Source organism: Ostrea edulis, chromosome 5, assembly GCF_947568905.1.
Source record: "Ostrea edulis chromosome 5, xbOstEdul1.1, whole genome shotgun sequence".
Lineage (NCBI taxonomy): Eukaryota > Metazoa > Mollusca > Bivalvia > Ostreida > Ostreidae > Ostrea > Ostrea edulis.
The window spans coordinates 20959587-20987566 of NC_079168.1; the positions used below are offsets into that span (position 1 = coordinate 20959587).

The following is a 27980-nucleotide window of genomic DNA, read 5'->3' on the forward strand; positions in this document are numbered from 1 at the left end:
GCTTGGTACTTATGGACTTTGAGCAGCCACACCTGCTGTGACACGGGGCGTCGGTTTTAGCGGTATCATCCCTTTTAGTCGCCTCTTACGACAAGCAAGGGGTACCGGGGACCTGTTCTAACCCGGATCCCCACGGGAACCGAAAGTGTGGAAGGTGTCTCGATCTACAGGGACCACAACAGCAACCTTAAACGACCCCTCTCCCTTTTTAAAAAAAATTCCCTAGATATGGGCGCAGCTGCGTTCATGATATATATTGGGGATACACAAGAACAAAAATTCAGGGGCAGATCCAGGAAATTTTGCAAATTGGGGATCCATGAATATTCACTGTTTCTAGACTGAAAGACACCATTAAATTGTACGTCCGAAAACCTCTCCTCTGCATCCACTCATGGAATTGATATCTAATCAACATGGGTAAAGTAAAACATCTTTTATTTCCATAACAAATTTTAGATTAAGTTGATGTATACAATTTAAACTCGTGTCTCTCTCATACGAAGGGTAATTGACTTTCTTTTGTCACTCGAACTCTGGATATTGATTGTTGCTAAACTCTCCCTTTGTGTATTCGGTGATTTTTGCATGTTTTCTGTCATAGAGATGACCCCACGTGATTCTCGAGAGACGAATGCCTCTTCGTCATCTGAGCACTCACAACTGGAGCTCTCACTTTCACAATTTGAGGTACTAATTGGAATATTTTCACTTTGGTCACTGAGAGACTCCAGCCAAGGTCTGATATCCGTCAATTGTCTGTTTGTGTGACGTAACACTGTCATGGTTTCCGTATCACTTGAATACCCGCTACTAGTTCTGATATGATCAGACATGTCTTTAGATCTTCCTGCAGAAGTCGCTTCAATAGCTTGTTCTGATCCCTTTTGCTGACGAGATTCAGAAATACTCCTTCGTGGTTTTATTGGAAATAAAGACAATACCGGAAGTTCTGTACTGCGCGGTACCCTGTAACTTGGAGGAAGTGTTCGAACCCCTGTCGATATCTGACCTCTTGTAGGTCTTTTACCGGTATGCCCCCTGTTGTCCTGAGTTGGAAGGATTTCCAGAGAACAAGCATTCTTTTTTGTCTTCCTAGACTCGATTAGCAAACTCGAGTTTCGATTTTGATTTGTTGGCGAAATACAGAATTCGTCATCACAAGGGCATGTCCTCTGCTGCTGAAGTTTTAAGGACGACTCGAGGTAGGCTATTCTGCCACGTGCTTCCTTCAACTCTTTCTCACTTTGTCCAAGCTTCCTTTTCAGAGACTTTATTATCTGCAATACAGTTATATAACGTTATCTTTGAATTTTTTAATGTATGGGTAATTTCTCAAAAGAGATCAAATTAGATATCATTGTGATTGCAGGCACCACGAACATTTGTGCCATTATTTGTTTGGTTTACGTCCCGTCGAGAATTTTGCACTCATATTGAGACACCACCACTTGTAGGTGAGAAACCACAAATTTGACCTATGCTTAGCGCTTACGACCGTAGCAGGGGGGGGGGGGTCTTTATCGTGCCAACGCCTGCCGCTACACGGGAACTCCGTTTTTAAGGTTATATCAGAATGACCCGTGATTCTCACTTGTTTGGCGGGGAGCAATCACTACCTAGGTTTACGTCCTAGGTTTGACGCGGTCATGACACGAGTGGGGCTCGATTACGCAACTTCCGAGGTATCAGCTCTTCTGTGATGGAGGTAAGTTCTGAAATCGGTATTCTGTTGAACGCTTGGGTGGGTACAAGATGTATACATGTATTATACCGAGCGAAGCTCGGACGGGCCGAAGGCCCGTCCGCGAAGCAAGGCTCTAAAGGTAACACGTATGTAAAAGAAAAAAAGTCAAAATCAGCAAAAGAAAAAGAGACAATCTCTATATACGTTCACTGAAATTTTCGTGATCCATATGGGCGCCGCCATTTATTTTCTTCATTACCTGCTTCAACAGTTATTCGTGTTTTATTTTGAATGCCAATAATAGAAGACTCTGACGTGCAATTCGTAATTTAAACACTCAGTTTGTTCAAAGTGAATAGTATAATTATCATTGTAACAGGTTTTAGCAAATAATTACATATAAAACCGTAATACGACTAAATAGATGAACGAGTTCATGAGTTTCTTTGAATAAGAATATACGATAAAATATTACGGTTACTTTTTTACCAATTTTAATTGATTGGTTAATTTTGTTTAGTTTTAACGGCCTTTTTCATTGCATACGGAATGTATTATTGTTGTTTATACCGAGCGAAGCTCGGACGGGCCGAAGGCCCGTCAGCGAAGCAAGGCTCTAAAGGTAACACGTATGTAAAAGAAAAAAGTCAAAATCAGCAAAAGAAAAAGAGATAATCTCTATATACGTTCACTGAAATTTTCGTGATCCATATGGGCGCCGCCATTAATTTTTTCATTACCTGCTTCAACAGTTATTCGTGTTTTATTTTGAATGCCAATAATAGAAGACTCTGACGTGCAATTCGTAATTTAAACACTCAGTTTGTTCAAAGTGAATAGTATAATTACCATTGTAACAGGTTTTAGCAAATAAATACATATAAAACCGTAATACGACTAAATAGATGAACGAGTTCATGAGTTTCTTTGATTAAGAATATACGATAAAATTACGGTTACTTTTTTTTAACATTTTGAAGTTATTGGTTAATTTTGCTTAGTTTTAACGGCCTTTTTTCATTGCATACGGAATGTATTATTGTTGTTTATAATTGTTTGCTTTGAAATGAGAAAAAAATCGAGGCTAAATGTGACGTCACAATGCACGATTTACGTCACCTTGCGTTTTATTTCCCGCGTTCAATGAATAGGCGGATCGTGTAAAACTGTTGTCCCCATATAAACTCCTTTAATATTGAGATGTTATTGGGGAGTTTAGCGCAAGGAAATTTCATTCAATATATATATTCTTAAATGAATAATATTCTACCGTACTTTACGGAATTATGATTACCACTCGGGACACGGAGTTACGTGTATGTTTCGCTCGGCCCAACGGTCACACCGTATACATATTAATTGTTTGCTTTGAAAAAGAGAAAAAGGTCGAGGCTAAATGTGACGTCACAATGCACAGTTACGTCGCTTTGCGTTTTATTTCCCGCGTTCAATGAATAGGCGGATCCTGTAAAACTGTTGTCCCCATATAAACTTCTTTAATACCGAGCGAAGCTCGGACGGGCCGAAGGCCCGTCCGCGAAGCAAGGCTCTAAAGGTAACACGTATGTAAAAGAAAAAAGTCAAAATCAGCAAAAGAAAAAGAGATAATCTCTATATACGTTCACTGAAATTTTCGTGATCCATATGGGCGCAGCCATTTATTTTTTCATTACCTGCTTCAACAGTTATTCGTGTTTTATTTTGAATGCCAATAATAGGAAACTCTGACGTGCAATTCGTAATTTAAACACTCAGTTTGTTCAAAGTGAATAGTATAATTATCATTGTAACAGGTTTTAGCAAATAAATACATATAAAACCGTAATACGACTAAATAGATGAACGAGTTCATGAGTTTCTTTGAATAAGAATATACGATAAAATTACGGTTACTTTTTTACAATTTTGAATTCATTGGTTAATTTTATTTAGTTTTAACGGCCTTTTTCATTGCATACGCATTGTATTATTGTTGTTTATAATTGTTTGCTTTGAAAACGAGAAAAAAGTCGAGGCTAAATGTGACGTCACGATGCACTGTTTACGTCGCCTTGCGTTTTATTTCCCGCGTTCAATGAATAGGCGGATCCCGTAAAACTGTTGTCCCCATATAAACCCCTTTAATACTGAGATGTTACTGGGTGTTTAGCGCAAGGAAAATTTCAATCAAAATATATATTTTTAAATGAATCATAATCTACCGTACTTAACGGAATTATGATTACCACTTGCGACTCTCCAATGACCATTACATTCTTCGCTCGGTCCAACGGTCACACCGTATACATATTAGACTAGCTATGCAAATAAGGATAAAAGTTATAAAAGCGTAAATTTTGTATATATCAACCGTTGGTATACATTAAACTGACCATATAAAAAATAACATCAATAATACTATTTGTTTGAATTAGGTCATTAAATTAAATATGAAATTATTAATTTCTATTTCCTCTTCTGCACGAGTGATAATTTCATTAAAAAGATAATGAATATCGATTTTTATTTGAGCTATTTTATTATCAAATACCCATAGACTTACTAAAATTGTGTGTCCCAGCAGTTTGGGTGGTCGCATAAAGTCTGATAAGCATTTGTACCTACCGCGTGTGGACGAAAGTATGTTTTGCGTCTCACTGTGCGCAAGAGTTCCACAAAGGGAAAGAACTATTGGGCAACTAGGAAATTGCGTATTCACGACCTCCTTGTTAGGAAGCGAACGCTTTACCACTGAGCTACTGCTACCTGTCGCAATTATTTGCAAGTCCCGTGGCCCTTAATTTTCTATCAGAAACAGAATAACAATCTTGATCTGTAACCCACTGATATAATTTGATGTGTAAATTTTCAAATCAATAACTGCAAGGATAGTAAAAGATTCATAACTCTTCCAAAAATAGACCAACAAAGCTCAAACTTGATCTATAATCCATTGATATAAGATCATGTACAGATTTTCAATTCATTAACTGCAAGGATAGCCAAAGTCCGGAAAAGCGTTTGGTGAAACGCACACGGATATGTAGTTAGGCTGATCACTGTGTAGGACTCCCGCGTAATTACGGGGGCCTAACAGGCATACACACCCCACAAAAACACAGTTATGCATACTAACCTTATCGCGATCCTTTTCACCTTGTAGCTTTGAAATCTATAAATTGAAATACATGTACCATTTAATTTATAGACAAACTTTGGTTGTTATGCAATGAAACTAAATTAAGCATTTTACGTACTTTATCTCCAAGTTCTTTCAAATCTGCAACTACTTTCCGTAAGTCATCCATTTCAGGAACTGAAAATTGGAACAAACAAACAAATCTACTGTGTAGTACACGCTTGAATAAGATCCACTTCTTTTCTGGTTTTCCTACCATTCAATGTTAACGATTTTGATTTTCATTTTTTTGTTATCCAGTCTTCATTTCATGAACTTTATATTTTGCAAAAACAGTGAAGCTAAAACTGTTGCAAAAATAATTTTTAAAAATCTCTTGAAATCATATACTATCTCTCTCAAAAGAGTGTAGGTTTTCATAATTAAATGTAATAAAAATTTAGGCAACGCATGTTTTCTGAAACACCGTATATATTTTATCTGCAGCTGTACCTTGCTTCGTCAGTAAACTCTTAAACTCGGGAGTCTTCACTATGTCATGGAGGTCCCTTCTCGGTCGGGATTTGTCCTTCCTGACCGATCGTTTAGAGTCTTGTCCTATAGTCTCCTTGAGTTTAGTGACTGTTTTGGTTTTCAACATTCTTTCATAAAGATCAATGATGATATATTAGTATACATGAGATCTATAGACATTTGTTAATTAAATCAAAGTAATTGTATATTTGATCGAAGACTCGATCATTTTACCTTTCTCTGGCACTTTTCTCCAGAATTCTTTTAGCGTTTGGATACTCAGTTAATGCCTAAATTACAAGACAAATGTCGAATAATGTTTTCTAAAAATCATGAAATTACCGGTAATTAAATGAAATGAATTTTAGCCACATGTCCCCCCCCCCCCCAAAATAGACCTCCCTCTTTTATAATGAGCATTTTATTTTGTTATAATACAAAACCAAAGACCATCCCAAAGTTGGAATATTGAAATAAAGAAAGGATAAGAAAGACAATAGAAAATTAAATGATATATATAGATCGAAGACTCTTACTGCAATGAGGTCTTTTCTGGACAAGCACAACAATTCGGAGTATCCCAAGGAACGCACGTCCGCTGTTCTCCTGAAAATAGCAAATCTGATAGAGCCATGTGCAGGAGAAACCGCCGAGTTTTCATTTTATCTCTTGATTAAATACTCTTGATAAACAAAGCATGTTAAACGAGGCATGCATATTCTAGGTCATCTTACTTTTCTACGTAATTTTAATGTGCATCAATGTAGTACGATGGCTCTGACTAAGACTCAAGTAGGTGGAAGAAAAAAATATCGCGTTAAAATAATTAATGCAAAAACTTTCGTGTTTCAATTCTTAAATTTCGATCTCAACAACATGCAAGACACTCACCATCATATTTTTAAAAAAAAACACTGTTTGATAGTGACTAACGAAACAGAATTCTGATATTTTAAACGAAGAAGTAGGAGAAATGATTGAAGAAAATGTACATGTTTTGTTATCCACCATTCATCGAGGCTCTATTTCCAACACGAAAATTATTTCGCCTTTCTCTTGGGGAATTCTCACAAATTATCAAAGCAATTATGACGGGACGGGTAGTACGTGATTATGAAGTTTTTCAAACCTATTGTGTCCATCGTCCAGTTTTAATAAGCTGATCTCGCCGAAATAATTTCCAGTGACCAACGTAGACACAACTATTTTTCTTCCATCTTCACGTCTGGGTACTAAAATCTATTGTGGTATGAAGAATATTAAATGAGTACATGGAACAGGCACAACATTTTGTTATCATCACGTTGTAATTACTAATATACTGAAGAAATTGGGTTCATTTTATACTCACTTCAACTTGTCCATGATTTATGATAAACATTTCTCTTCCTAAAATATAAACAATTGAATTTGAATATTTTTTGTTGACATTTCTATAAACGAATTCGTCCAATCTGATTAAAACCATATCTTTGATCCGCCCCAGTAATATTATGTCGGATTAAAACCATATCTTTGATGCGCCCCGGTAATATTGTGTCTGATTAAAACCATATCTTTGATCCGCCCTGGTAATATTATGTCTGATTAAAATCATATCTTTGATCCTCTCCGGTGATATTACATGTATATACCTTTGAGTAAAGACATAATATTATCGGGGCGGATCAAAGATATGATTTTAATCAGATTGCAGATTCGTCAAACTTTATGTGAATTTAATTGAAGAGACTATTTGGAAATGCCTGGCTGTATTGCACTTGTACATCATAACAGGGTTGGGTACTTGTTTTCAGAACTTAGAAACACCCTCTCCCTAAAATGCTATGTCAATGCATTTAGGAGACCATTGATGGTTGCAATGTGCATACCTATTTCTCCTTTCCGACAGATAAAGTCATTTGGAGAGAAAGTCTGCGGCTTTAGCTTCAGGACGAGTTCTCGCAACAGTCCCTCCTCACATTCTTCAAACAGCTTCACCTGGTAAAGTAAATTCGATTAAATCGTACACACCTCAACCAGATGTTACCGATCCCACAATTCCCTGTATAGTAATCCGTGTAACTGTTTGATCTTTTCATGTACTAGTATATGAAGTATATACCGAAATTATCAATTATACTCTATTGTATGAAGTAGGGGAGATATTTTTATCATTATATACATTGTTTGTGTTTTATCTATAATTTTCTAAGGAAAGAAAGGAGAGGAAATAATGAGAAACATTGCACTGGTTGAAGAAAAATTAGAACCTTTTTCAATGTTTCGAGATGAACTTGTATTGCAATTTCTGTCCTCAGTCTCTCTGGTAGAAGCTGCAACAGGTGAGGTTCATCTATGGCTTGAGTACTGGAAGAATTACGCAGATACTGACGATTGGTTTCTACTATAATTATTTTATGTTTACTTTTTAGATGACTGAATTATAATCAGAAGACACGGAATTTTGTAAGGAAATATAATCTCGCTGCAAGATGATATAGCAACCATGCAAGGAGAGTGCGAGTCTCACCGAGTCCATGAGTACTCCGCCCATCGCTTGACGCGGTTCTGCAGAGATGCGGGCACGTTTCGGTGGTTCATGTAAAATTTAATCTGGTCCATTCTGAAGAGGAGAAAAAAACATATTCCAGGCACCAAAAACCATATTTATTTAATCAATTAATTTAATTTATGTGTATGTATAGATCGCTTGACGAGAGGCGGTGTGCAGATTTCTTAACGTAACACTAACAACATTAACAATGCTACATGTATATCAAAAGGGTCGAGAAATGTGTTTGTGTTAAGGTTACAAGATTGTTTTCCACGTACGTTTGTATAAAAATCCTATATCATTCTGATTGTGAATTACCGATAATTTACCTTGCTTGGAAATCTTGTCGAGATGCATTCATATTGCTGATGACGTCACCAACATTGCCAACCACAGCAGCGAATACAAACACTCCAATCACGAACGTCATACCCGTAAATACGTATTCCTAGTGAGTATCAATCAAACATATCATAAAAACACCGTAATGCGTATTCCTAGTGAACATCAATCAAATGTGTATTCCTATTGAGTATCAATCAATTTAAGCGTATTCCTAGTGAGTATCAAACAAATGCGTATTCCTAATGAGGATCAATCAAATACGTCAGAAGAACACCGTAATGCATTATGCCTATTCCTAGTAACATTCAATCTGACACATTAAGTTATAAGTACACTGCCGTATTGCTAGCAAGAAATAACGAATAGTGATAAATCTCATAAATCCTATAAAGAATACAAAATTAAGAGCAAGGCAAACGCGGATCCCTGGACACATCAGATACCTAGGAGGATTAAGCATCCTCTTATGACCGGTCACATCCGCCGTGAACCCTATATCTTGATCAGGTAAACGTAATAATCCGTAGTCAAAAATGGTATGTAAAGAACGTACAAGTATCAATCAAACACACGGAAGTCATAATGCGTATTCCTAGTAAGTTTCAAATACATGTGAGTCATAAAAGCGAAACAAAATAGTTGAAAGAGCAAAATACATTATTCCATGAATGTGCCCCAAGAGTACATATAGTGAAAGAGATTATTCAGACAAATCAAAACTTGTTCATATTAACCACCGCCGAAAAAAAAAATTGAAGCACAAAAATCCCATAACTCCTGTAAAATTTGTAGATTCAAAATTGCGGTGGAATATGATCAACTACATATGGTGACTAACAATCCTGCAAAATTGGAAAAAAAATCCGTACAGCGGTCTCTGAGGAGTTGCGTCCACAACGTGTAGCATGGACAAATTCAATAAAGTCCCATAACTCCTGTAAAAGTTGTCGAATTAAAATGGAGGCGCAATATGATCAACTGCACATCGTGACTAAGCAATCCTACAAACTTTGAACAAAATCCATTGAACGGTTTCGGAGGAGTTGCGTCCACAAACAGACGGACGGACGGACACCGGTATTTCAATGCCACTTTCCCCTAATGTGACCCTAACATAACCCCAGGGGATATGATTCCCCCACCCTATTTTTTATTTCTATTTTAGATCCCCTTTAAAGAGAGTGTGGTCCTTTTAAACAAAATTGAATACCATCTCGCCAAGGATACTCTGTGATGTGGTATTCCATTTTGTGGAATCTTTGTGAGAACGACAACAAATGAACTGAATATGTATGCTCGATATAACACTGTCATCCTCATTGAATTTCACAAGCTTACATGCAGAACAAAATGCTTTCTTTTTTTTCATACGATGCCGTATTTATTATTAAAATGAATATTCATTGTATCTGCAAATACACGAGGAAATTTAATGAAGAACTTAATAATACCAAGTGATACATTTTTTCTCTGTTACGCCATTCGAGTAAATACTGATTTAGTTAATTAACTTTAAAACTACCTAAGCAACACAACGACGTCAAAATGACGTTACAACGTAAATGCATTTATTTCATTGCTATATTCAGAAGCCCGTAGAAAGAAAGCGTGTAGAGGAAACTGGATAAAATTAATTGTTTTAGAAAGCAGATGTTGTAGCCTTTTTACCCCCAAAAGATTATAAAATGGAAACAGGACCATTTTTAATGATTTCTGGCTCTTGTCCTTTGGTTGAATTGACCCAGTGGTTATTAACAAGATGATTTGTTTTTTCCAAAAGTAACACCCAAGTATTTATCATTCTCTATGATCTTGATTTGAAGATGGTGTGGTTCTTCATTTCATCAAATTCAAATCCCCTCCACCAAGGATGCTTTGTGCCAAGTTTCAATGAAATTAGATCAGCGGATTTTGAAAAGATTTTTTGAATGTAACAATCATTTTCTCATAATTTTCAGTTATCTCCTTTTTTGGGCAGCTTGTGTGGCTTCATATATATATATATATATATATATATATATATATATATATATATATATATATATAAACAACAAATCTCCCGTCACTATTCAATGATGCTTTGTGTCAGGTTTGGTTGAATTTAACCAATTAGTTTAATTACATGTATGTGGAAAGTTTTAAACAACAAGGAATACTCAAATTTCAAATTCAGACGACGGACATCAGAAAAATTCGTTTTGGGCGAGCTAACACCGTAACTAACTAGTTATGCTTAGCAACTTATTCAGTCGCATTCTTTGTCATTTGAAGCACACGTTTGTCTTGGTCATACAACGCAGTTTTACAATTAAAGTAAAGTAACCTGCTATGAAATTAAAAACTATAAATGAATAAAATTCATTCTATGGAATCAGCTGAACTGGAAATATGTAACTAAGAGTACTTACTAAATCAGTGCAGGGCGACGGACGCTCACCAATAGTGGTTAAAATTAACATCGACCAGTAGAGACAACGAATATATTTCCTGAAAATGCAGGGCCAATTCTATACTGACCAAAACATACATATTCCAATTCACATGCATTGTAAATCACACAGTTGTAAAGTAAATCAAACGAAATGAAGAAAATAAATACTTGATAACATATTTTCTCTTTGACACATTTAATACAAAACGTTTGAACTTTTCATCCCTTTAAAACACCATACAGGGATATCAAAAAGAGTGGTCAAATTCTGCTTTATGCGTTTCACTTTTCTTTTACCTGGAAAAGGAATCAAACTCCTCCCCGCTAGGGTAAACCCATTCATTGCTTCCCCTTCCTTCAAACTGAAATCATCATCATCATTGTTATCTTTATTATCACGTTAAACATTTTACAATTTTATTTTAACAAAACAAACTTACCTCCGACAACATGTAGTAAACACATCCCACCCAATGTATAACCAACCAGAGGTAGAGAGATAGTTTTATGGCACGTATTCGATTGGGGGTACTTGTCCGACTGCAAAAAACGAGAGGTTCGATCAGGTCATACTTACAGACTAACATTGTAGATACCCAAGATTTTGGACGGATCAAATTCTAGAAGTAAGATTTTGCTGTGTTTAAGTGGAATTTTCTATTATTTGATCAATCAGCTATGTAAATCGGTCACTAATACACGAAATGCACCAATAAACAGGAGTTTTTGAAGAATTCAAATGTTTGGGTATAAATATCTTTCCATTGAAGATTTAAGTAAAGATTTGTGAATAATGCAAAACTAAAGTTGATTTCGTAGGAGAGGAGAATTTTGTGTGAAATATGAATTTTTAGAAATGTCAAAACATTTACAAATAGTTTTACAAAATTCTATAATTATTCTTGGTTATAGAATGTACTTAAAGCTTCCATTCAACAGCTTTTTTATTTTTCTCGATCAACAGTGTCGTAATATTTTTAGACACAGTTGAAAGTAGTATCAATACTAATCTACCACAAATGATGAAGACTTTGTATGGGGAACATGTTCTCTCATCAGAAGTAACCAAGAACCGCACCGTCAAACTATGGCGTGGGTTCCCTGACAACATAGAGCATGCTTAAAAAGCTTCTGCATTCTAAAGAAACCATTGCAGCAGACAAAGGTATAAACTTCACTATTTTCGTCTCAAAAAATATGTTATGTTCTGCCATTTAGCGAATTTTGTCAGTATCCTCAATGCTGAATTGCTTTCTCTCAATCTAGTGGTGCTACTTCAGACTGCAATGCAGTCGTCCAATTGAAAATGCTTATCGTTACCAATTTGAATGTCGAACATCCACACTTCATAAAATAGAGGTCATGTCTAACATAAACTCCTCTACAAACCGAGATCACGTATACCCCTCATAAATCTGAGTTCATGTCGAACACGTACTACTTATGGAACAAAGCTCATGTCAAACGTATACTGCTCATACATTTTGGATAATTAATTCAAAATAAAAACAAGATTCTAAATATAAAACCAAGATTTTGAGAAACACTCGAAAACTGCCACATTGAAATACCACAAAACTTATATCATAAGTATATCAGAAAAATAGCTATGGGATACTGAACATGCAAAATCATGATCATGAAACAGGTCAAGATAATGAACAGTGAATCATTCTCATAAATCCCACAATAAAAGCAAAATCGATAACGGGGCAAACACAGGCACTTAGAAATGTTGGAGATGGGATGAGGAGGAAGCATCCGCTGTTGTCAGATCACGCTCGCCGTAAGTCCCGCATGTTCTGAATCCGTAGTCAACATCAGTGCACTTAAATAACAACCTAGTGACAACTGATATGAAACACGTCAGACAACATTTGACCTAACGGCAAACTGTATTTGCAAATAAGATCATAACGACCATAAAATTTGCGAAAAGCTTACTCTTAAGTGCGTTAACTAATGAAAGAGAGTCTCTGTATCAGCTTAAAGGTTTGAGGTGAAAATTTTCTTATTTATTGTTCCATGCTTACCTAATGGTATTTCTAATGGTCAGCAAAAATTCCAATGTCGGTTGTCGAGTTACAAGAGAGATACGGAACTCACAATTCTTTGTTATGTAAACAAGGCTCGTGTCATGTTTTTGGTTACATAGGTGAAATTTACTAAAACAAAATTTCGTTTAAAGCAGATTTTTCAATTTACAAGTTAATTTTGAACATAATTAAATAGTTTCTGGTGTTTGTCACGTCTCAGTTTGTTTTAAGCATGACATTTCTATTAAGCCATCTCTCTGTAACCAAAAACATAACACGAGCCTTGTTTACATAACGAAAAATAATTCAAATGACATTCAAATTTTTTGCTGACCATTAGAAATACCTTAGTTAAGCATTGTAAACATTAAAAAATGAGGAAAATAAAATTTGAAAATGTTCAGTTCAAATCTATGTCTATGCCCCTTTAAGTTACACTGTTTAATCCCAGTTGTGTCGATATTGCAGTGGGATTCATTGAACCTTCATCACATATTATATCTGTGATTTAGCAGTACCCAACCTCAAACACGCGACCTAACACGATAATCTCTCAATCGCGTATAATTAGGTTGTGTTGTTATTCACAAATATTTTCTTAATAATTCAATGGAGAGACATTACCCCCAAATTTGAATTCTTCAAAAACGTCTTTTTATTGGTGCATTTCAGAGACTATTTTTGAAACTGCGTGTCACATTGACAACTTCTTGAAAATAATCATGCAGTAACTGTGGCCAATGAAAATTTAACAGTTATTCCATCAATAATCCAGTAGGTATTAATGATTCAATCGGTGAAAGCAACAGACTTCATTCACGATGTTGCGGATTAAGGAGGGACAGGTGTCGGATCTGGAAGGTGGGAGTCTTATAAAGGTTGTTTTAACGGTGGGATCAAAATCTTTAGAAATCTTATATAAGAAAGAATCAAGTCGTCTAGACAGACCCAGGTGGTTGGGTTTGGAGGCTGACTTTAGAATGCCTCAGAAGTTAATGGAGTATGTATTCGTGGAAATCTTGGCGTTTTGATGAAGAGACATTTTTCCGAGAAATACTGAAGATCGATTGTTAGCTGATAGGAATAAGAAATATTTACCTAGAGTTCGTTTAGTTTTAAGATTTTTCCAAAGTGTTTACTTTTTCAATGTGTTCTATAACATTATCTCAAGTCCACACATCGATACAGATGTACCAGTCATAAAAACTTCTATTTTATCATACCGAATAAGTGAATAAAATTCGGTGAGAATTGTCATACGCCTACCAAGTCTGGACTAATAACAAACAAAATAACTGTAAAATGGTATAAATTCTTAAACGTTTATCAGAAACGTTTTCCAAACACATTAATTTTGTTGTGTTGCGCTAGTTCCAATATTGACACAATTTGACCAAAAAAAATCAAAGTAGGTCATCTATTCAAAATTTATGCATGGGTATCGGGTTTAGTCCTCAAGATGTTTTGGAGAAAAGTATAACTGGAATATTCTTCTAATCAGATTCAGTATGAATTAGGCCGTACAGCGGATTCTCTGCGACTGCGTGGACTGAACTCTAACGGGGACATGTTGGCATGAAATAATACCACAGACGGGACTGACCTCGGACAGGGGCATATTGGCATCGAAGAAAGCAACAGGTTACATTCCTGATGTTGCAAATTCTGGAAGGACACGTGTCGGACCTTGAAAGTGGGAGTCTTAAAGTCGTTTTGACGGTGGGATCACAACCTTCAGAAATCTTATATAAATAAAAGAACCAAACCGTTTAGACAGACCTAGGGGGTAGGTTTGAGGCTGGCTTTAGAATGCCTCTGAATTTACCAAGTATGTATTCGTGGAAATCTTGGCGTTTTAATGAAGACACCTTTTTTCGAGAAATATCTTAAGATCGATTTTTTAATTTTTTTTTTTTTTTTTTTTTTTTATAATTTATTTATTTTTTTGGTTACATACAATACATCAAACACTTACACAAACATACCTTTCATACATGCATACATTTTTTAATTGATAGAAATAAGAAATATTTTTTAAGAGTTCATTTAGGTAAAGGATATTTAAGCCGCCGAGAGTTCACTGTACGCCCTAATTCATACTGAATCTTAAAAGAATCTTACTGTTACGCTTTTCTCAAAAACATAGCGAGGGCCAAACCCGATAGCCATGCATAAATTTTGAATAGATGACCTCTTTTGACCTCTAACTCTCCATTCTGTGAGAGAAAAAGTGGTCGAGGCCCGTCACTGAGTTGTGTAAACAGGGAAAATATCTTCACAAGTATTCGAAAACAAGAACAAAAATGTCGATAGGAAGGTTATCCTAAATTATACTATACTATCGCATGATATACATGTATACTGCTTTCTATTTTTAAAAGTATGTATGGAGATTTATATATTTTTGTATAATTATTGTAAAATCACTTTAAACCTATGGCATGCATGTTTCTTGGTAATAAACAATGTACACTGTAATATTTCTAATCTTTTAATTTTCAGCATGATTGCGATGATTCTTACCTGTCTGTTACTTCGAAAAATCTGACAACAATGTAGGTTTTCACTAGTCGAGGTAGACGTAAAATAGGAATGTAGATGCTACCTGAAAAAAAACCCAACAACAATGTAAGTCGACGCCAACATAAATAACCACTCTATTGCAGTTACAGAAACAACAATGTAATTTGACGTCAACAGAAGTTGGTTGGTTGTATGAAAGGTGAAAATAACGAACAGCGATCAATCTCATAACTCCCATACGCAATACAAGAGAGAGCGAGTTGGGCAAACACGGACCCCTGGATATACCAGAGGTGGGATCAGGTGCTTAGGAGGAGTAAACATCCCCTGTCGACCGGTCACACCCGCCATAAGCCCTATATCTTGATCAGGTAAACGGAGTAATCCGTAGTCAAAATCACTGTGCCAAGTATATTCTTTAACGTCCCTCTCGAGAATCTTTCACTTATATGGAGACGTCACCTTTGCCGGTAAAGGGCTGCAAAATTTAGACCTATGCTCGGCGTTTACAGCCATTAAGCAGGGAGGGATCTTTATTGTGCCACACCTGCTGTGACCTCATTTTTTGCGTTCTCATCCGAAGGACCGCCCCATTAAGTCGCCTTTTACGACAAGCAAGGGGTACTGAGGATCTATTCTAACCCAGATCCCCACGGGATAACACAAATAACCACTCTATTGCAGTTACAGAACTATACATGTAATTTGACATCAACACAGATAACCACTCTATTGCAGTTACAGAACTATACATGTAATTTGACATCAACACAAATAACCACTCTATTGCAGTTACAGAACTATAAATGTAATTTGACATCAACACAAATAACCACCCTATTGCAGTTAAAGATATAACAATGTAATTTGACGTCAACATAAAACGCTTTTATCATATTTTTTAAAAACTTTATTTTCAATGTTTAATATTATAGGCAAACTAGAACTGCAGCACATTTTATTTTGAACACTTACTGAGGTAAAGAAACTCAACATGGGCGAAAAGGTAACGTAGACAACCTAGAAATAGAATAATTTACGTTCAATATAAGTAAGATCAACATCCAATCATAGACTGTGTTATATCAATAATAAGTACGATCAACATCCAATCATAGACTGTGTTATATCAATAATAAGTACGATCAACATCCAATCATAGACTGTGTTATATCAATAATAAGTACGATCAACATCCAATCATAGACTGTGTTATATCAATAATAAGTACGATCAACATCCAATCATAGACTGTGTTATATCAATAATAAGTACGATCAACATCCAATCATAGACTGTGTTATATCAATAATAAGTACGATAAACATCCAATCATAGACTGTGTTATATCAATAATGTCTGAACGTTAAATTCCTACCTATACAGAAACTCGCAATGCTTTGTGACGGTAGTATAGATAGCATATCAGCTAGGAATCTGCCTTGACTTCTGTAATTCAGACAGAGTTTCCTTGGGTCCACTTCCTATCATATAGTTTTAGAGAGAGAAAAATGCAGTTACTGAGATATAAAGTCAAACGATACAAGTACACTAACTCTCCGATAAACCTGTTATATGGGGGTTCATTTTGGTGACTAAAAATCTAAGTTGGGACATGGTAATTTGAGGAAAATCCCACATTTTGAAGGAGTGAAAGAGCCCGAATTCCGTTTTACAAAATACTTTCCCACTAAGATCAATAATTATGATAGTTGAAAGTAAGTGTTAAATTTCATTCTGTTTGGAAGGTTTTCTTTTGCAATCATTTGATTAATGGATATTGTGTAACGTCCCTCTCGAGAATTTTTCATTTATATAGAGACGACACCAAGCAATTATTTGACAAATTAGGATATCAAATACAAATTAATGTAATACGATATTCGGAAAATGGGCGCTAATTGTAATTAAAGTTAAGAGCCGATGACAATGAAAACAAGAACTTTCTTACCAGGTCCATCTGTAAAACTCAATACATCTGTATCTCATATGTAACATCAATATATTCAGATCACATAGAAGTGAGTAGAAAGGGGAGATTATTATTGATAGTTAGATAAAGCTATATTTTATCCATTGAATGAAATACATACATACACTCCATTTCATTTCATTTCATTTCATTTATTGGCTCAAACCATTCACAATGGTACACGAGGTACATAACTTTGATTTTGTAATTATATAAATAATATTTCCAAGGGTATAAATATATATAAATACATGCATTAGCACAAAATAGAGGTGGAGGCATAATGCATACAAAGAGATTCGGACATTTAATAAATATACATGTTTGGGAGGACAGCAGACTACTGTATCTCCTAGGCCTTAATTTTAGAAATAAATATACATAGTTTTTTTTTTTTAGATGTTCTAAAGTTTGATGTTGTCATTAATTCTCTAAATTTCAGTGTAGTTGGTACTTGACAATATCTCGAAGTCAAACATTCTTTCCATAAAGCGGATAGGGATTTACATTCTAAGATAAAGTGGCATCCATCGGCTAATATACCAGTATTACAGAGTGTGCAATTTCTATCAATTACTGGAATTCCATACCACCTCCAGTCCACCCTTATGAGATAAAATATTTTCCCATCGTAAATCGAGCAGCGTATTCCAAGCTTGTATCGTAGAAGGGCATAAACATGTATATTACATTTTCAACAGTAAAATACTGAAATGTATCCATTGAATAAAAAATTACATTTTCACAGTTGCTATTTTCACACTGTGAAAATTTTCACGATGTGGAAATACTTGCCATAATATTCATCCGCGATACCTAAGATCACCTAATGTACGTTATATATAATTAATTTGTCAATGTTATTTATTTGAATACCCCAAAAATTGAATTAAAGTTTCTTATTGTTCAACTGCATTGATTTTTATATCTTTATATATTTTGCATATTTCTGAGGGTACTATATCTACTGCGTAATATTGTTTTGAACGTCAATAAAGTGCTTGAACAGAATTTATTTCACTCGTGTGACAGAATTTTTTGTTGATATTTTTACGAGTGCTCCAACGTATCATCTCAAATGCTAAATATGTAGGCCTATAAGTATATTGTTAAAAAACGAGATGCACCATGATGTAGAGCTTGCCAGGATAAAATCATTACATACCAGACAGCCGTCGTAGTAATAGGCCACTCTGAACTGAACGAATACATCAAGAATGTAGACAGCATCAGATGCAGTATCACAAAGGAGGAATAGGTACGCCCACTACAAGAAAACACAGCATATACAACCGTACTGTGCATGTTCTGTTGTTGTTTATTATTATTATTATTATTTATACATCAAGGGAATAATTTATCTATCGTAAGGCCAATTCAACTTAATTGATAGATTATCATCCCCGCCTGCCCCTTAAAAAATAGACCTGCTCGGATTTTTTTTTTATTTTGCGGAACTTGCGATTTTCGGAAAATTTTCATGTCCGACTCCGGTATTTACACTTCTTGTTTACATTTCTGGTATAGCAAAGTGAAAAGCCACGTGAAGAAAATATATCATATTGTTTTCTTAATTTCTCACGTTCTTACGGGCGTAAATGAAAGGAAGGGATTAATGTTCTTCATATCTTGAAGAAGTTTGGTATCTTTCTGTGTTTGAAATTAAAGCTTAACCTAGAATTCGTCTGTGAAATAAGCATGGATTGATATATCTATTTGGCATTAAATGATGCACTTCTGTTGACAAAAATTCGTTTGTCATTAATATTTTTCTCAGAAAATAAAAATTAAAAAATTAAATCCTCCCACCCGCCCCATACTTTTTGGTGACCCTGAATGATTATCTACTAATTAAGTTGAATTGGCCTAAGGTACACTATTGTATATTATTTTTCTATTTTCTAAGACAAAAATTGAAGAATAATGATGTTCATGCAATCTAGAAAAGAACAACAGTTTACATTGATAGTAAACTTGAACATGGTATCTACGCCAACATTACGAAATGTGTAGCGTCCAAAAACTATTATAATAGGATGACAAATGCATTGACAGGTGTATTCACCAATGCAAGGTTGAACGTGAGAAATGTAATTTAATCGTTTTAAATATTTAAATGCATTTCAATCTTATTGACTCATGGTTTAGAATATTTTTGAAACTCTCAAACAACAAATTCAATCTGACACCTCTAAAGGAAAATTTAGTAATAGTTGAAAATCTTGAAAACTTTCGCATAAATCACTATACTGATATGGAATTGCGGGAACCCCTTGTAAAATTAATATGCATCAAAGAGGTCTTGCATCACACACAAGGAGAAAACAGATTTTTTTTTTATAAAAGATAGCATTTAATCGAAAATAAATCCGGGCGATGGGATGAACTTACATAAGCGGCCATATCTGTGAAGGTGAGTCGGAGAATGATAATTGCTAGATTGTACAGCACCGTCAAGGTTACTAAACCCTGCAATAGAAATCCAAACAATAAACTCCAGCATAGCGATCCATTAGGGAGAGAAGAAATGATGGGTATTGTGTGTTGTTAAAAACACACCATGTTGTTTTATTAACAATCCACTTAAAAAATCTTTGAAAGATTTCATTTCTGTGATCACGCTTTAACCCCGTCCAACTTTTATATGATGTTAAAAAAATTCTTCGGACAGCAAATGTTTAATAAAAATGTTCTAAAATTAAACTCACCATCCAGTAGTAAGCAATGTTGCCATCAGGATCTAAAACGATATCCCAAAACGACACTCTTTCCTGCAATAAGAAACAATACACAAGTATTTAGCATAGGCGATTCGTTTTTAGGTAGGTAAGTGCTCTTTTACGAATCGGTCTTTCGAATTTGTTTTGAAAAATGTTTTCAGGGTTATAAATGATTTTTACAAGTCATATATATATATATATATATATATATAAAGCACTCGAATGACCAACGACACGAACAACGAGATTGTCAAATTTTCGGGACGACCCGTCCCTTCTTCAGGACAAACGAAAACAATTACATAATGTGGTCAATATCAACAGAGCATAATAACAAAAACTACATATAAATACATCTAGCACTACAACTACATTGTTATTATGCTCTGTTGATATTGACAACATTATGTAATTGTTTTCGTTTGTCCTGAAGAAGGGACGGGTGGTCCCGAAAATTTGACAATCTCGTTGTTCGTGTCGTTGATCATTCGAGTGCTTTGCATAATTTTTTGTATTTGACCTTGTATCCATGCTGTGGATCCGACACTTTTTTGGAAGTAAAATACAGAAACAACTCTAAACACTTTGTTGAAATATTTATATATATAAGCGCACGAAACCCAATAACACCATACTTTCTTAAAAGTGTCGGATCTAAGAAGATACAAGGCCAGTAAAGAAATTTATAAAATCACTGAATATATATATATATATATATATATATATTACCATATTTTCTGTCGTTGACGCCTGTTCTGTTTCTTCTCCGGGTTGTTCATCGTCACAGATGATTGGAGAAGTGTAGTTCTCGTTCACGTCCGCCACCGGCATAATTCCATGTTCATCCAGAAATGTGGAGTCGACCCTGTAAAAAGTTGCCGACCAAATCTTATTTAAATGCAGATTAATATATGCAGTTCCAAATGCAGTTCCAATGCACGTGACTGATATCTTACCTAGGCCTCTGAAGCGCCAAAACGCGCCTCAAAAGGCGGTGAAAGAAAGTTAACGACATTGCAAAGAGATATTCCAACAGCAAGAAACAGACGTACATCTCTATATATACCGGTATTTTCTGACACCCCAACAAGGACATCTATATACAATGACACTTTACAACGACCGATGAACGGGGATTGGTCGTCAACATCGAGAAAGAGAGAGAGAGAGAGACTAATTTCCTAGTTTCAGGGTTACACATCTGTCACATTCACGGCATAGTCTTACAGCCTGGTTTATTTTATTTTCGGCAATTCAGTATTGGGTTTTGTCACTTGTTTCTAGTAGTTAAGGTCCCTTAGAAATGCCATTTTCGCAGTATTCTCACCACGTTATTGAATTATATCAACTCAACGTGTGTGAGATGTGACATCGGAATTATTAATTAGTGCAGGACTCAGACCGTCAGTGCATTAGGGCACAAGCACTGGTCAGGTTTCCTTGACAGGACAAGGATTTTCGCTACCGTCAGATACCTTATCCTCATACTGTTTGCAAATGCAACTTCTAATTATGGAAAAATTTCGTCCATTTCAGGTATTCAAGTTTGTGACATTCACCGTGTATTTTGAATACGTTACTTTAGTAAAACTAATCCATGTTTGAAGAACGTTTAATCAAAAATGGGAGGCACAGACCAATCTTCAAAGCAAACAAAATCTAGATTGGGTATGTCTTGATAAATATTGCCAGTGTTATGTACGTCGTTTTAATCAAGTGAACATTAAAACGAGATTCAAAAGAAACGCATGTTTTATTAAAAGTCCTGTATTGAAATGGTATTTTGTTAAGTGAAACCGCTATTCGAAATTAATGATCTGGAACGCCATTTCATGTTCATAATTAAGGTGAATAAAAAAAAAAGTATAAGATAACGCAGCAAAATATAAAAATTAATTCCAATAAGGCCTATTTTGTAATAGGGTCATGTCCTATATAATAGAAAGAACCTCTACCTCGAATGTCCATTGAAGTCCTCTCCCGTGTCATCTTCTTCCTGAAATATGACAAAAACTTTTGTAATAGTTGAAAACATCTGAAAAAGAAATGAATATGCCAGAAATGTTAATTTAACAGAAAAAGCCACATCAACATTCATATTTTCTATACCTGTGTATGAGAGGAAATATATCTATAGGAATTCCTTCTAACGTATAAACGAGTCACCGGCGAATTCATTACAGTATAATCTATTTATTTTAAAAGGTAAATAATTTGTGAAAATCAAAAATTAATCCACCTTAAAAATCAACCTTTACAATTACATAGGCCATGTAGTTATGTTTGTGTAAATCACTGAACAATTTTAAATATGAAATTATTTTTTTTACGTCACAAGAAAATATTCCATAAACACATGCTATTGATAAAATGAACACATATTGTAAGACTCCTCTTCGCCTGGTTGTGAACTCGGCGGATAAACCACCTCTGTCGTGTAACAGGTGTCCTTAATATTTACCGAGACAGTGCATGATCGCTCTCAACGCCACTTTTTGAAGTATTAAGTAAATTGGCCATACCACTAGTCCACCATACCCGGGCCCTTCCATGGCTAATATTGATGTTCTTATGTAAATCATTTGCTTACAAATAACTTCTAATATCAGGCTAGATACTTGATCCAAGCCTTGAATAGCAAGAGTTGAAAAAAGAAAAGAAAAAACAACAACAAAGAAGAACAAACGAATAACAAACGAATGATCCAAGGTTTTCATAAACGAGACCCAGTAGCTGACCATTCGGGAAATCGATACCAAGTCAAGTTTGTTGATGCTGGATTTTTATTTCTCTACACAAGTTCCATTGACCGCTCTGTCCAGGCTAATACTTCACGACTTAGGATGGAAATGAAAATTATTACAGACGGATCATCTAAGACAACCCAGGGAAGAATAATCGATGCTCCTCTCGGATAGCGGGATTCTTTTACTACAAGACTTATTTCTGTAGATGGAATATTGTTTGTTAAAATCTCATGAAACTCCTTTCTATATCCCACATGATGATTATTTTCATATTTGATTAAAAATGCTTTGTAGCATCCAGGAAAATTTTTCATTATATAGTAAGTATATAAAAAAAATTATCATACTTTTTGAAACACGTTTAGGATTTCTAAATTATCTATGTTGTAATTTGACTGTATATTCTATCGATTTTAAGCAAACAAAATTTGAATTGCAATGTTGAATAACCAAAATACAAATATATCAGTATTGCCGTTAAACGACATTTATCTATGTATTAATTATGAAAGAGAATCTTATCAAATTATCATATATTATTGATTGCACATCCACTTACAAAAAATATACTCTATATAATAGCGATTGAGTGTTTATAAACCTACAAACCTGATCGAAGACGAACATCTGTTCACTGTTCATAACTCCAAACAGTAACTCGTACATCGATGCGTGATTCTAATTCTTAAAGGTTGTTGATACGGAAGTGATGAAGAGCAAATTATAGACTCTTTTTTTTATCTTCTTCAAGAGAAAATTTGAACAAGCTTCCGCTATAAAATACACATTTTAGTCAGTAAATCGCGAGCATGTGTACAATAAATGTCGAGAATAGGGGTGCACTTCAAATTGGAGAAAATTTGAATAAATGTTTGGTTATAAAATTTTGAATGTAATAAAACAAATTCAAAAGAATTTATCGGTCAAAGTCAGGAGATCGAGTATCTCGTGTACCATATTTTACATAAGGTTATAAAAATTAAAAAAAATTGTGATGAATTAAAAAATAAATGACATTTTAAGGTTTCGATTTGCATAATAACCGGTTTAAAGTGTTCCAGGGATCCGTGTTTGCCCTGCTCTCAATATCGTATTCTTTATGGTATCTATCTATCAATCACTGATCGTTGTCTTCACTTTTTCACATGTTAATTGTCACATTACAATATGATTTAACATATTAAAAAAGCAATCTTTGATATATGGTATGGTTATTCGACAAATGCAATGACATCACAATGCCATACTAAACAAATACGTAGCCATCACAAATGTCAATTCGTCCAATTACGTTGAAGAAAGCATCCATGACGGTGAGCTCAGGACAATAGACGTAAAAACCATATAATGTGCGAGTCTCTCACTAACGAAGGTATGCTACACAAGAGAAATTTGATATGGATGAGAAGTGGAGGATATGTACAACAACATTTTGAAATTGAAAACTTTCACTTTATTTTGCCATAAAATGCAGTTTTAGTAAAAAGCAATTTGAAAACCCCTGCTGGACCCGAACCCGCGATGTACAGTTTAGCAGTCGACTAGCCTGGTACCCGAGGCCTTCCGATTGTGCAAGCACAGACAATCGGAAGGCCTCTGGTACCAGGCTAAGCAGTCGACGTGCTTTTTTTCTTGCTTTTTTCTTTCTTTTTTGTTGTTGTTTGTTTTTTTTTGTTTTGCAGTCGACGTGCTAACCTACTGAGCTACTCAGCAAGGCAATAATATTTTTAATGAATAGACCAATATTGCTGATATTCATATTTTCATCCATGCTTTTAAAGGAAGTCGGCCATCATGACGATGTAGAGTACCTCCTTAAGAGAATTGTTGGCTTAGCAAAACAAGGAAATCCAGTATACGTATGTGTGAGCTCTTTGAAATGTGTGTGCAACACAACAAAGCTCATTATGTAGCCGTCGTAACCCCTACAACATACTGACGTTAACGTCATGTTCGTGTGGTAAGTCCCCGTAGACGGTGCTTGCACATTAATTTGCATATCTGCACATTTCAAACAGTACTAAAACTCCCCACATGATCACCAGGTAAGTCACTTAAATGTATTTAGGAAATGATAGCACCCGTGGTTCGTGCTAATGACTATGCTCTGTGATTTTTTTTTTCATGTTTAAATCTGTACAATAGCGTCCTGATAAGTATTTAGATAGCAGTGGCGGATTTAAGGGGGGGGGGGGGGGGCGCCGTACTAAACGATAAAAGAAGCTATAATTTCTTCCACTCCCGAAGAAATAAAGAACAAAATCTTTTGTTTTCTTGAAATACTGTATTGGGAGAACTTAATTATTTCCAAAAACCATTAAAATTTGCGTCATTCTTATTAATTTCAACTTATAAAAAATTATAGAAAATAGTACAAATGACTAAATAGGAGACATATTTCAAGCTCTATAAAATCTGCAAAATCCAGGAGCTTCCAGGGGTTTCGCCCCCTGTACCCCCACCAGGGCTTCGCCCTGGATCCACTGGGGGCCTCAAGGCGGCCCCCAGACCCCCTGCCTCATAAAGTGGCGCCCCCGTAACCACAATTCCTGGATCCGCCCATGGATAGATAGATAGATAAATGGATACTTATAGATATATAGGTAAATAGATACTGGTAGATAAAGGAATAAATAGATAGATTAGTTGGTTGGTTCTATTTTGTTTAACGTTCCACTCGAGAATTTTTCTCTCATATGGAGACGTCATCATTTCCGGTGAAGGGCTGCAAAATTTAGGCCTATGCTCGGCGCTTACGACCTTCGAACAGGAAGAGATCTTTTTCGTGTCATGCCTGATGTGACACAGGACCTCGGTTTTTGCGGTCTCATCCGAAGGACCGCCCAATTTAGTCACCTCTTACGACAAGCCAGGGGTACTGAGGACCTATTCTAACCCGGATCAGAATGTTCGTCATGACAAAATTATCTGACATTTTTTTCCCCATTTTTTAATTATTGTGAATTGAAATTCTTTTTGCAGAATCATCTATGCAACGTATGCTGGAAAAACTTGGAGTGTAACTACTTGTAGTAGTAATTGAATGATAGTCACTTGATCAGTAATTGATGGCCTTCACTGTGTCATGGATGTACACTTTGTCTTCAACCATTCGCGACGATCTGCTGAATATTGAATTGCATAACTAAATCAGTCTTCAATTTGCATTTTTGTAACATATCTTGTGGCAAGTAAAGGTGTTTGATAAAGTTTACGTTTATTTTGCAATAGGAGATAAAAATAACCTAATCGAAACTGAAATTTTATAGCTCCAACTTTGATCTCTCTCAGGTCTTACCATAAGGGTACGTAAAACTGAGAACAAAACTAATATATGCTCAAATTTAATATCTTTTCACGTTCCAAATTTGGTAATTGCGACACATGTTTTTTTTTTTTTTTTTTTTTTTTGGTTACCATCCGAATTGTAATGGTTTTACACGTATAGTATCGACCGTGCTTTGTAAAATGTAACCGAACTCACATAGGTGACAGAGACCGAGCGAGGTCGATACATCATCTTTTTGTTCGAGTTCGTTATTTGTGTCGCTGTAACCATATATTCAACAGATCTGGAGGACCATAATAGTTACCGTATTATATATCATTACAATTAGCAGTTGTGATAACTTCCATGTATCCGCCGAGAAAAAAAATATCCTTTCATCTGAAAGTCTTTAACAATAGATCTGTCATGGTCCGCGGATACGACAATTAGATGAATATCCCGTGACGCTCCCACAGCCAATAAACATGTATAGATGTAATGACTGATAAACCCTATATCAGTATGCATCAGGTAACTCAATTTTTCTTAAATATCAAATTTATCTTAGCCAAAATTGAAGTCAACTTGAATATGAATATAGATCTGTCACTTGTCGATTGCCTTGCTACATGCATGTCTGTCCATCTTAACCAGCCTGTCCGTGTATAGATCTACGGTAAGTAACGGTCACCGTTCACCGTGTTTATACCTGTGTCACATTACACTGCGATTAGGTATCCGACTAGGTAGCGGGTTCTGAGCGGCCTGAAAATGCCAAAATCTGAAAAGTGTCCGGCCGGGGACCATGCGGTGAGAACACGCCATTCAGGGCCCGTATACCCCACCGGCAGCTTTTAGCGCGGAGTTAAATCCTGGCGATGTCAACCCCATCGTAAGATAACGCTCACGTGCTTCAGCGAGTTGTAGACGTAGGAACGGCAGTCTCAGATGCCTCGGAGGATTGGCCATGTCGATGTTGATGGCAACAGCGTCGATGATGATGTTGGAGATGATGACGATGACGATAGGTATATATACACCAGTTTGCAATTGCCTTAATTGCACTTAACACGCATGAAAAGGCAAAGGTCACCGAACGATACCCGGATGTTCTCAGAACGGACATCGTCCGGGCTTCATCCGATACCCCTCAGGTGTCCGAGCGGTGACCGCACGGGGGTACCTAGTCCGTACGATGTCCGTATGGGTACCGGACGTACCCCTCCCGGTTACCTACCGATAACCTTACGGATATCGGGCGGCCACCAACACCATCATTCCATACGCTCCCCGCCCGGTAAACATACGGCTGCCTTCCTTGTCCCGCCCGAGGTGCGGGCGGTATATGAGGAGAGCTAATCACCCGGCAGACTTGGAAATGTGTCCCTACGGTGTTAGATCTTGACAGGTCCCCCACCGATACCTATACCTCGCCCGGTACCCGCTAGTAATGTGACACAGGCATAAGTGGTTAGAACGAACGCTTCGAAAAAGATTTTAAAAAGAGTGTTCGATTCTTCGTGGGTTCGAATCCCTATCGTGCTTTGGCCGCATTAAAGCTAATACTTGGAAAGTTTTCTAAACATGAATTACTTTCTAAGAATCTTAAGAAGACGTAGAAATAGGTATTGACTAAGAGTCGCGGGTGACACTTCATCTGCAGCTTTTAACATTTCTGTAACATCTCTGCATGGATGTAAGATTCTCGAAGGGACGCAGAAAGGAACGTTCCTCTAGTTACACCCTCTCCCGAACTAAGTGATTACACTTCGGAAAGTATTTTTGATTGAATATTCCACTGTGGTGTACCTCTTTAACTTGGCACACTTCGTTTGATTATAGCTGTCTTGTGAAAATATTTTATTTTTGCATGATAACATTCTGTGCATCGCTGAAAGATTTTTAGAAAGTAATTCATGTTCAGAAAACTTTCCCAGTGGCAGTACGGATTACACGTACATGTATATGATCTCACTTTTTTATTACATCACACACACACACACACACACACACACACACACACACACACATTATGATAGCATATACTTACTTTATCACCCCCTCTCCTTAAGAAATCATAGAAC

General features: G+C 35.9%; 1 protein-coding gene across 1 annotated transcript; it reads right to left on the reverse strand.

The window, feature by feature from the left end:
* Window positions 1-421: 421 nt before the first annotated feature.
* LOC125651273 (cyclic nucleotide-gated channel rod photoreceptor subunit alpha-like) lies at window positions 422-27980 on the reverse strand. Its single transcript, XM_048879850.2, has 24 exons — window positions 27947-27980; window positions 21837-21877; window positions 20611-20746; window positions 19870-19932; window positions 19553-19630; window positions 18327-18428; window positions 16568-16673; window positions 16165-16209; window positions 15190-15271; window positions 11071-11170; window positions 10928-10992; window positions 10608-10686; window positions 8184-8302; window positions 7831-7923; window positions 7571-7667; window positions 7190-7298; window positions 6670-6707; window positions 6448-6557; window positions 5855-5924; window positions 5553-5608; window positions 5298-5446; window positions 4924-4982; window positions 4803-4838; window positions 422-1280 (listed from the first exon to the last, which is right to left on the reverse strand). The coding sequence occupies exons 3-24, from the start codon at window positions 20710-20712 to the stop codon at window positions 480-482; spliced, it is 2559 nt and encodes an 852-aa protein (XP_048735807.2). The 5' UTR covers window positions 20713-20746; window positions 21837-21877; window positions 27947-27980; the 3' UTR covers window positions 422-479.

Coding starts and splice junctions, on each gene's coding strand:
- LOC125651273 (XM_048879850.2), bottom strand. CDS start 20,712: ATGCCGGTGGCGGACGTGAACGAGAACTACACTTCTCCAATCATCTGT. Junction 19,933..20,610: donor CGTCAACGACAGAAAATATG/GTAATATATATA, acceptor TTCTTATTGCAG/GAAAGAGTGTCGTTTTGGGA. Junction 10,993..11,070: donor TTTACTACATGTTGTCGGAG/GTAAGTTTGTTT, acceptor TGATGATTTCAG/TTTGAAGGAAGGGGAAGCAA.